At 36.2% G+C, this 10,545-nt stretch overlaps 2 protein-coding genes across 2 annotated transcripts; both read left to right on the forward strand.

The window, feature by feature from the left end:
* The first annotated feature begins 650 nt into the window (after positions 1-650).
* Positions 651-5,282, forward strand: LOC140744673 (solute carrier family 22 member 7-like). Its single transcript, XM_073076284.1, has 7 exons — positions 651-941; positions 1,135-1,369; positions 1,799-2,054; positions 2,332-2,654; positions 2,966-3,260; positions 4,204-4,385; positions 4,899-5,282. Exons 1-7 carry the CDS (start codon positions 703-705, stop codon positions 5,061-5,063), a joined length of 1,695 nt encoding a protein of 564 aa, XP_072932385.1. The 5' UTR covers positions 651-702; the 3' UTR covers positions 5,064-5,282.
* Positions 5,283-6,066: 784 nt separating this feature from the next.
* Positions 6,067-10,358, forward strand: LOC140745093 (organic cation transporter protein-like). The gene is made up of 7 exons (XM_073076864.1): positions 6,067-6,372; positions 6,677-6,911; positions 7,010-7,265; positions 7,354-7,679; positions 7,792-8,098; positions 8,864-9,045; positions 9,526-10,358. The coding sequence occupies exons 1-7, from the start codon at positions 6,140-6,142 to the stop codon at positions 9,688-9,690; spliced, it is 1,704 nt and encodes a 567-aa protein (XP_072932965.1). The 5' UTR covers positions 6,067-6,139; the 3' UTR covers positions 9,691-10,358.
* Positions 10,359-10,545: the final 187 nt, after the last annotated feature.

The raw sequence follows: 10,545 nt of genomic DNA on the forward strand, positions 1-10,545 counted from the left end.
ATTTACATAATTAGGTTTATTGAGTGAACCAATATATTATTTTGTCACGTCATTGATTCTTTATTTTGCGACAGACTTTTGATATTTTTATAACTCAAATGCAAAATTATATTACTACGTACATATGTAAGAAATAATACAATCGTTATAGAGGAATTTTGCATATCTTTTTGTGGGATATGACTACTTGACGTGGGAAGAATGTTGCACGAAAAATGTCCTAATTACTGAACTAGAATAAACTTAAGCGGTAAAGGGGGAGGCAATCTTACCATTTTTGGAAACACCTTACACTTAAAGATCAATTTTAACTTAGCCATATGTACACATAGATGTATCATTGCATGTATAATACAATTTACAAGACGTTACTATTCAGAGAAACCTCTCTCCTTACTATTCTTTACAAATATATGTCAATTTATATCTTGATAACAGCTCGGAATTTCAAAGAAAAACGAAATGCAAGTTGCAATCGATCACCCAAATTGACATTGTAGCATAACGGTTGTATAACAGATAAATAATAGTTATCTGTTGTTAATGCTTATCAGATTAGAATACCGGGAGGATTTACAGCACCCCTAAATTACGAGTTAATGCCAATTTTTATGGCAATGTCAAGCTCACTCCAACTGGGCTTCGCGACCGCGAATGCCGCGTTGTAAGAAGACCAGAAAATAGTTCAAAAACAGAAAAAAAATGTCAGAAAGTCGGAAAAATAGCGTGGGACAAGCCCCACCAGATAGGAAGCCCAGTATGGCCAACTCTAGGAAAGCCAGCACGTTCGAGAAGCCAGTGGACCTGGATGATATCCTCGTGAATGAATTGGGACAGTTCGGATGGTTCCAGATGAGGAACATCATACTGGTAGCCATCCCGATTATAATGTCCGCGTTTATGAGCGAGTATATCTTCTCCGCAGCCGCCATTCCTCACAGGTAAATCTATATTAGTCTATTGCAAGACGCCAAAATTACATAAATACCCAAACGATGTAAACGATGAAACGTAAGTATATTTTGAACATACCTCCGAAAACGATCGATTTTAGTCTGATTTTACAATTCAATTACACATGTATTTGATAAAAATGTTAGATGATCTTCTACATCTACGAACCTAAAATTTCAGATGCCAAATTCCTGAATGCGGCGAGAATAGTAATCGTGTGGAGTTTGAGCCTGAATGGGTTCTAAACGCGATTCCTGAGACCAGTTCTGGTTTCTCCAGCTGCGAACGCTTCGCCCCTCGACTGGGATCGCCTAATGGAACCCTGGACTACTGCCCAGCTACCATTTTTGACCAAAACACCAGAGTCGGCTGTGAAGGCTATGTTTACGCTAGGGATAACTCTGTGGTCTATGATGTAAGTATTAACTACAAGTATATCCGCATTAGTATAAAGCTTTTGGTAAAAGTAAATCTTTATTAATTGCAAAATGAAATAAATACTATCGAACTATAACAATATAAAGGTGTACTTATACTTATCTCACCTGAGTAGGATTATTTGTCCTTAAATCTATTACACATTGACCACCTCCTTTTTTTCTTAACGAGAGGGAAACCTTCAAAAGGTACCCGACGACGTGGAAGCGACGCCAGGTTATGTGGGATTTGTGTGGCCGTCCTCAACGCTTGTTGGAGAACTCCGGGATTTCTGACACTTAAATCTATAAGTTACCTACATCTTCTATGTGATAACATTCAAAATACGAAGATTTTCGTCTAGGAATGGCGGCAAACATAATGATGCGACTATATAAAATTTGAAGTGTAATGAAAACGATTACAGTTTGACCTTGGCTGCGAAGAGTGGCTTCGAGCCCTCGCCGGCACGCTGAGCAGCGTGGGGACCCTTCTAGTGCTTCCCATCACTGGATACGTGTCCGATCGGTACGGGAGACGCATGGCTCTGGTCATCAGCGTCTTCAACCTGGCCCTCATCGGCCTCATCAGAGCATTCTCAGTTAACTACGTGATGTACCTGGTGCTGCAGATTCTTCAAACCACATTAGGAGCAGGCACATTCAGTTCTGCCTATATTTTCGGTACGTCTATCTGACTATTTTATTTAAAAGTATAAGGTTCTAAAATAAAAGGATTGATTGCTTTAGAACTGTCGAAAATTGTTATTAATTTAAGTTTGTTACATTCTGATGAATCGGGAACTAACATATATAATTTGAATGTTATAAAGCCAAACCATAGGAGCAAGTTATTAGACGATAGTTTTAGACCTAAAGATAACTATTTATATGTTGAAAAATAAATATTAGGTATTTGAAAAAAATGTGTTATTTCACAACACAATATTTTTTCTTACAGCTACTGAGCTAGTCGGTCCAAAATACCGCGTAGTGACTAGCGCGACTGCATCTTCTATGTTTGCTGTGGGCCTGGTCATCCTTGGTAGCGTGGCCTGGGTGATCCAGCCTTGGCGGTACATGATCATGGCTCTCCATATACCCTGCTTCCTAATTATCTCGTACTACTGGATTCTGTCGGAAAGTGTGCGATGGCTACTCTCGAAGCGTAAATACCAGGAAGCAAGAAAAGTGCTGGAGAACGTCGCAAGAGTAAATAAGACATCAATTAGCGATAAGTCGATGGAAGCACTGTTGATTCCGCCAACGTTACCAGATACACACGTGGTAAGTAAAAATAAATAGTTATAAGTATACAGGGTAAAACACTATAAATATTAAAACAACGTTTCGAAATTAAAATAGCGCTCTAAAAATATGAAACAAAAAATATTATCAGAAATTACTCATATCATCTACGTAGTACCTATTCAATATCAATCACCAAAATAATAATAAGACAACTAACATTTAATTTAATATGATATTTACTTTAATATTATACATGATCGTCTGTCATCTTGCACTAAGTAGGTACTAGGTAAAACATGTAAAAAAGTGGACACACTACTATTTAATTACGCCTCTCTTTTCAGGAGAAAAAACGAAGCCTTATTAAGGTCATTTTCAGTTCTAGAATTCTTTTACGAAGAGTTTGTACCACTCCTATTTGGTGGATCACAACTACCTTCGTGTACTATGGCCTGTCTATCAACTCCACCAGCCTCTCCGACACCATGTACCTCAATTTCATCCTGACCTGTGCTGTCGAGATCCCGGGATTCTTCACAGCTGTCTTGGTTTTGGACAGAATTGGCAGAAAGCCCACGTTATCTGTTGGTTACTTCTTAAGTGCTGCGTGTAACATCGCATTTGCTTTCATTCCTAATGGTAAGTGGCATAATTTTTCCAAACCTTGAACATTATTAAAAAAGTCATTTCAGCTATTTTTGTAATAGATTATGGTACAAAAGCTTAATATTATTATTTGTTTTTGTTTAATCTGCAAACCAAAGTTTGATGAAGTTGATCTATAGTCGACTGAAAAGTTACATTTGAGGTTGCAAAATTCAGACCACAATTTTATTTTGTGGATGTAGAGCGATTAGTATAAGCTAAATCGAAGTTCGCAACTCTTGTCCCGCGGTCGCCATCTTTAAAACGTGTGAAAACCGTTACAAAAATATTCGTACGTCACAAAACATTTGACATCGATTTTTTAAAATCAATTACTAATACTTAGTGCATATAAATAGGTTGTTGTTGTTACTTTTAACAACATTCAATTGCTATCGGCATCTACGATTATATTTTATTTCCCAAATCCTGTTTAATCGTATCTTATCGTAATCTGCGAAGATATACGAATAAATTAAAGTTAAAAAGTCAAGTACAAATAAAGTTACGCACAATTGAATATTTATCAAAATAATGAGTATTAAAGAATTTGAAAATTACTGAGTGTATACCAAAATGTATTCGTATGTTTTTTTTTATAATATAGAAGTAGCTAAGCAGTATGCAGCTCACCTGATGTTAAGTGGCAACTGCCGCCCATGGACATTCGTAGTCAACCTCGAATAAGATTATAGTCCTCTGAGGACTAGTCTAGAACGCCTCGGATGAGTATGTTTCGCTTACCACTTAAATACCCTTCAAAAACTAACACAGCAGCGCTTAATGTGTTTTTATGAGGCGAAAGAGGTTTGGACGGAAGACGGTAGCGTCGGAGTCGAACCTCAGGGGTTTCTACCACCTTCATAATTTATTTCGTATTTCGATGTACAAAGATTTAATTGTTAGTTTTATAAATAATTGCAATAATCTTTTTCAGATCTTGAAGTTCTTCGACTGATAGTATTCCTGCTGGGTAAATTCGGTATCTCCGTGGTATTTACTTCTCTTTACCTATTTACCTCGGAATTGTATCCTACTGAATACCGACACACTCTTCTGGCCTTTTCGTCCATGATCGGTCGTATTGGATCCATTACTGCACCTCTCACACCAGTTTTGGTTTGTATATCAATATTACTTTTAAAATTGATATATATCTTCTAATTCGTATTTATTAGAAGCTGATATTATAATACCACTACTATAACTACTATACTACACTATACTTATACTTACTATAATTTTGTTTTTTATGTGTTCAGCACATGATTTTAATTTTTAATTTACATTGTATGTAATAAAATAAGTTAATTATAATAATAATATTTTACATAGTATCCATTACCCACAATACATTTATTAGCAGTCTTAAAACTTTTAATTTAGGTTTATATTATTATTTTCAGCTGACAATAATAGCTTGATTGGGTTTAGGTAAATCCTAGACAACGTCTGAATTTTAAAGTTATGTGTGTATTGGAAATAAATTTGTATTACCTTTAACGGTGAAGGAAAACATCGTGACGACCTACATACCTTCACAGAGGAAACCAGTTTTCAACAGTGAGACAGTAAATTTTTGATGATAAGGTCTAACTACGAGTAAATAGAGAAAAAAAAATTGTCTTTCAGATGGAGTACTGGGACGGAATTCCATCCGTGATGTTCGGTGGTATGGGTCTACTCTCTGGGCTTCTGGTGCTGACGCAGCCGGAGACCCTGGGCACCAGGATGCCGGACACGCTCGCCGAGGCGGAAGCTCTCGGAACACCTGAATCTAAAAAACCCAAATCCTGATCTATTGATCTTCACTAGCAATAAGTGCTCTCGTATGTTTAAATATTTAGTTTTGTTAAGTGTCATGCAATATTCATAAGTGCCAGTGATTTGTCAATTGGTATAAGAATTAGCGAACTTTTGTATGTCGCTGTAAAGCTAATGTGTTATCCATGTTATTATGTATTTTATTTATAGTTACAAATAAGGGTATTATAAATAGTGTCTTATTATCAGATATAATAAATATATGAAACTATCTTATCATGGAAACTTTGTTTATTTTTATTACACAGGTATAAAATAAAATTTAAGCATTGTTATAATTGAACAGCGCCTACAATTTTCGCCTTTTATTTTCGTCTTCAAGATACATTCTGTGAAACTGCCAGTTTATTAATTGTCGATAGAGATACTTATTAAGCATGAAAAAAAATATGCCAACATATTTAAACATCAATTCTCATTTTATCGTTTAATATTTAAAGAAAAAGTGTGATACTTACGTAGTTCCACGGTTGTCTGTTCCTAATGTATAAAAATATTTATGACCACAGGCACAGCGAATTTATTCCGCAAAACCTCACTGCAAGCAAACTACGTATATCGATAACTCTTGTTCCAAGTAAAAGATACTCCGTGTACTGTCATAATTAAAAATAATGTGATCGTTCATTATCGCTTAAATAATAACTTCGTAATTTAGAGGTAGTTAAATTTAACTTATCAATTTTTTAATTAACAATAAATGACCTTGAAGACTTCCTGAGCTTGACACCGATCAGTGCCCTCACTAGCGATAAATCAGCCCTTGTAAATCAATGTAATCGCTGATAACGGTAATTTAAAAAATATAATTCTGATAGATAATTAATAGCCAGGGTCCAGTGATCAATCAAGTAAATCAGAAGCAAATCATTATAATCATTTGTTCTAACAGTTATCGACTGTGATTAGATTTAGATAAATCGCAGCAATCACTCTTCGAAGGTGACTGTGAAGCTATGCGATTTGTTGCAGGCATTCGACTAGGGCTTGCGGCCGGGAACGCCGCCTCGACCCTATTCAGAAGAACGCTGGAAAAGAATTAAATAAAAATGGCTGACAGTCGTGGGGACTCGGTGGACCCCCCATCGGACAGAAAGGGAAGCACATCAAAAGGAAGGCCCAGCGTGACAGACAGGCCAATTGATCTGGACGATGTTCTGGTGAACGAGCTGGGCCAGTTCGGCTGGTTCCAGCTCAGGAACATCCTCCTCGTCGCCATCCCGACTATCATGTCGGCTTTCATGAGCGAGTTCATCTTTTCAGCGGCTGCTATCCCTCATAGGTAAACAATTAGAAGTTGAAATGTTTGTATCCTCCAAATACTAATTTGCATATTATATTTTTACGTAATTAAGATTCTTGTTCATTGTCCAAAAAAATATTAAAATGTAGATAATTTCAAAAGGTTATGACACAATCTGTTAGCTCACTTAAAATTCGACGTATATCCTAATCATTTATCCTACTTATAATTTTCTGAGCTTTCAAAACTTTCTATCTAAAAGACTAGACTAGTAGTACTAAAAGAGTGATTTTGCTACAATATTTATGAAAATTGAAAATTTAAATATGGTTTATAATTATAGATGTCAAGTTCCGGAATGTGGTGAAGACGGTAAACGTTTTACTTTCGAGCCCGAATGGATTTCGAACGCTATTCCCGAAACAAGCACCGGTTTCGCCAGCTGTGAGAGGTTTACCCCTCGTCAGAGTCCTATTAACGGAACCCTCGATTACTGTCCAGCGTATCTCTTCGACCAGGCCAGTAGAATCGCTTGCGATGGGTTCGTTTATGCCAGAGATAATTCTGTAGTTTATGATGTAAGTATGATTAATAAATTTTGTTAAAATAACGAGTATTCTAGGATTTTCATTTTTTAAGGAGCCGAACTATATTAATGAAAAATACTTTGTTTTAGTTTGATCTTGGATGTCAAGAATGGTTGCGAGCGCTTGCCGGCACCCTGAACAGTGTGGGCACACTCCTGGTACTTCCGATTACGGGCTATATTTCAGACAGATTTGGTAGACGTATTGCCCTCGTCATCAGCATCTTCAACCTCGCTCTCATTGGTTTAATCAGAGCCTTCTCCGTTAATTATCCCATGTATCTCGTACTTCAAATTCTTCAAACTACCTTGGGAGCTGGTACATTCAGCTCTGCATATATTTTCGGTACGTATCTAGTATCAATTCTGTTTACACATTTTCAGGTATTGCTTTTGCAATAAGCATCTAAAATACATTTATTTCTCTTATACAGCTGCCGAACTGGTTGGACCGAAATACCGAGTCGTTACCAGTGCTACGTCAACTTCTATGTTTGCCGTTGGACAAGTAATACTTGGCAGCGTGGCATGGCTTATTCAACCATGGCGATACATGATTATGGCTCTTCATATTCCATGCTTCCTGATCATTTCTTATTACTGGATCTTGTCTGAAAGCATCCGATGGCTGTTGTCAAAGAAAAGATTCGATGAAGCCAGAATAGTGTTAGAAAAGGTGGCTAAAGTAAACGGAAAACAGATTAGTGAGAAATCAATGCAAGCACTGATGAACCCACCATCGCCACCAGAAAATACACAGGTAATTATTGGTTTCTTTTTTGTATACAAAGCCAAGGCAGTTGTTTTTATGGGAGTACTTTTTTGAACTCCTTAGATATTAATGTTACTTTCCCCTTTTATTTGTCTTTCAGACTGGGCCTCAAGAAGAAACTCCTGGTCTTTTTAAATCCATCATACGCTCGCCCGTCCTTCTGCGAAGAATTTGTACTACACCTATTTGGTGGATCACCACAACCTTTGTTTACTACGGCTTGTCCATCAACTCTACAAGTCTCTCCGACACTATGTACCTTAACTACATTCTTACTTGCGCCATTGAGATTCCTGGATTCTACACGGCTGCTTTGGTTCTGAACAGAGTCGGAAGGAAGATGACCTTGTCCGTTGGATTCTTCTTGAGTGCAGCGTGTAACATTGCTTTCGCTTTCATCCCTAGTGGTAAGTATAACTTTCCAATATTAGGTAAGAAGGAACTGTCACGATGTTATAAATTCATTTTATCGCCTTTCTACCGTATGTGTCGTAAAGTATTCCAAAGTCTCGGTTAATTTATTTTTAATTTGCAGTTTTATTGAGCTTTTACGCATCATTATCGCATAATTAATTACCAAATCATTTAAAGGGCCCGATGACTATCTTCTGTTAAAATCACTAATAAAATGTATAATTTGCTCTAGATACAAACGAAAATACATTTATAGTTACTAAAGATACTGTATATTGTTATGTAAATTATTATCTAAGAAAGTTTTGTTAAATCGTGCCAAAACCTTGGCATAAAAATGAAATAATTGAATTAATAAATTATAAAAATTATGTCATTAGCCACATATAAGTCTGTCAAAATGTTTATTGTGACGGACTTACATTAGTGAAATTAGTAATATAGCAAATTCATTTTCAAATTAGAATGCCCTCGTAGTAGCTACTTACCGGTGGGCTTCAAGTTCATATAATTATATGTTAATCTAATTCATGAAAGGAGAACGGACCTAATATTCTGAATCAACAACTCTTCCGGTACTATCTTGTTTCGTAGATTTATCTGCACTGTTGATCTCAGTGAACCTTATGATATAGGTAATAGATTATATTATGTTCTTGGGCATTTCACAAACTCGCGAGGTGGTTTTGGCTTCTTTCAGGTATTAAGGTACTCTGGAAGACACGCTACCGAAAATTGTACCATCTTATTTGTTGCAGATCTGGCGGTCCTTAGGATGGTCATCTACTTGCTGGGCAAGTTCGGCATCTCGGCGGTATTTACGTCGCTGTACCTGTTCACTTCGGAGCTGTACCCCACGGTGTACCGCCACAGCCTGCTCGCCTTCTCCTCCATGATCGGCCGCATTGGATCTATCACGGCGCCGCTCACACCTGTTCTGGTCAGTGGCAGCTAATCAACGTTTTCATTACTAACATCATCAATAAAAACCAAAAGTCTTAAACAAGTCTTACTACAAAAATTGTTTTGTTTTGGACTGAAATTTGCGGTTAGCTTGCAATTTTTTAATACCGAGCGTGGTTACTTATTGGTGAAATTACCACTAGTAACAATTTATCGTAAAATTACTAAACGTTTTCTTTAAATTATATATTATTATTAAACTTATCCATATAAGATTCGATAGTTTTAATTACAAGTGATAGCGTGTAAGTAGTGTGTAAGCTATTAACGTGGAGGTATGCGTAAGCATATCAACTAATTAATTCTTTTTGGGAAAAGATCTTAATATGATACGATGGGTTCTATGGACACCTGTTAAAACCAACCTATTGCTCCAATGTGTCAATTTATCAGTTGTTTTTTTTTTTCTAATAAATATATTATTTTCCAAAACATTGTAATTTCATATTTCTTTCAGATGGACTACTGGCACGGTATTCCCTCCCTGATGTTCGGTGGCATGGGCCTGCTGTCAGGGTTGCTGGTGCTCACGCAGCCGGAGACCCTCGGCACCAAGATGCCGGACACCCTCGCGGAAGCAGAGGCTCTCGGGAGACCGGAATCCAAGAAACAAACTACCTGATCTGCCTATTTTATGTAAATCGCTCTCTTTGTTAGTTCCATTGTAGAAGATTTGCTTGAAAGCCACCGAACGGTTCGTTTCCATAGAGTTAGTGTCAAAATTAGCGACAAAACATCGAAAATATGTTTGACGTAGATATTTAACGCGTACCTAAACGTCACATTAGTCAAATTCTAGTTTAAAGTTAGAAAGTTTGCGAGTCCTGAAATAATATATCTTCTTGTAAAAATCTAGTTTGAGAGATAGATCCATTACTCACATATTAAGAAGTGATCCCAATAGTTTCACCTAATGCTTTACTAATTACAATAGGGATTATTAAACTCGTGCGAATTTTCAATACATTTATTTTTAAATATTTCTTAAACACAATGTAACAAATCTTTTACACTTAATACTTAATTTTAGCAGTATAAAAAGAACATAAAACAGTAGTTATATTCATATTAATTTAGCATATTATTCAGTAAAAACATTTTTATTTTACGTCACAAATTAGAATATAGTCCATAGATAGCAATTTGAAAGTGAAATAGATAAATGACAATCGAGCAATACCCGTTATACGAGTATCTATCCCGTGTTTGCTAAAGATCGATATTGGAAAATTCTGCCTTATTACAAATTGTAAAATTTCGATCTTTAGTAGGCAAACATTGGATAGCTAGATAATATGGCCGTAAATTGTTTTAGAAGAAAGAATAGATCATTATAGAATTTTACTGTATTTAACTAAACATAAAAACATTTTTACACAATTGTATATCTGTAGATACTATCACGATTAAGCTTAGTCATTATACATTAAGGTGACTTTATCAAAATGGAAAATGTTTATGATAATTAATTAGAAAG

This window comes from Epargyreus clarus, unplaced genomic scaffold (genome assembly GCF_041222505.1).
Source record: "Epargyreus clarus isolate Ecla_fem2 unplaced genomic scaffold, WU_Ecla_fem_2.2 ptg000009l, whole genome shotgun sequence".
NCBI lineage: Eukaryota > Metazoa > Arthropoda > Insecta > Lepidoptera > Hesperiidae > Epargyreus > Epargyreus clarus.

Excerpts from the sequence above, each read along its gene's own strand:
- LOC140744673 (XM_073076284.1), top strand. The coding sequence starts at position 703 with ATGTCAGAAAGTCGGAAAAATAGCGTGGGACAAGCCCCACCAGATAGG. Across the intron at positions 942-1,134 it reads GCAGCCGCCATTCCTCACAG|ATGCCAAATTCCTGAATGCG; the intron begins GTAAATCTATAT and ends CTAAAATTTCAG. Across the intron at positions 2,655-2,965 it reads CAACGTTACCAGATACACAC|GAGAAAAAACGAAGCCTTAT; the intron begins GTGGTAAGTAAA and ends CTCTCTTTTCAG.
- LOC140745093 (XM_073076864.1), top strand. The coding sequence starts at position 6,140 with ATGGCTGACAGTCGTGGGGACTCGGTGGACCCCCCATCGGACAGAAAG. Across the intron at positions 7,680-7,791 it reads CGCCACCAGAAAATACACAG|ACTGGGCCTCAAGAAGAAAC; the intron begins GTAATTATTGGT and ends TTTGTCTTTCAG. Across the intron at positions 9,046-9,525 it reads CGCCGCTCACACCTGTTCTG|ATGGACTACTGGCACGGTAT; the intron begins GTCAGTGGCAGC and ends TATTTCTTTCAG.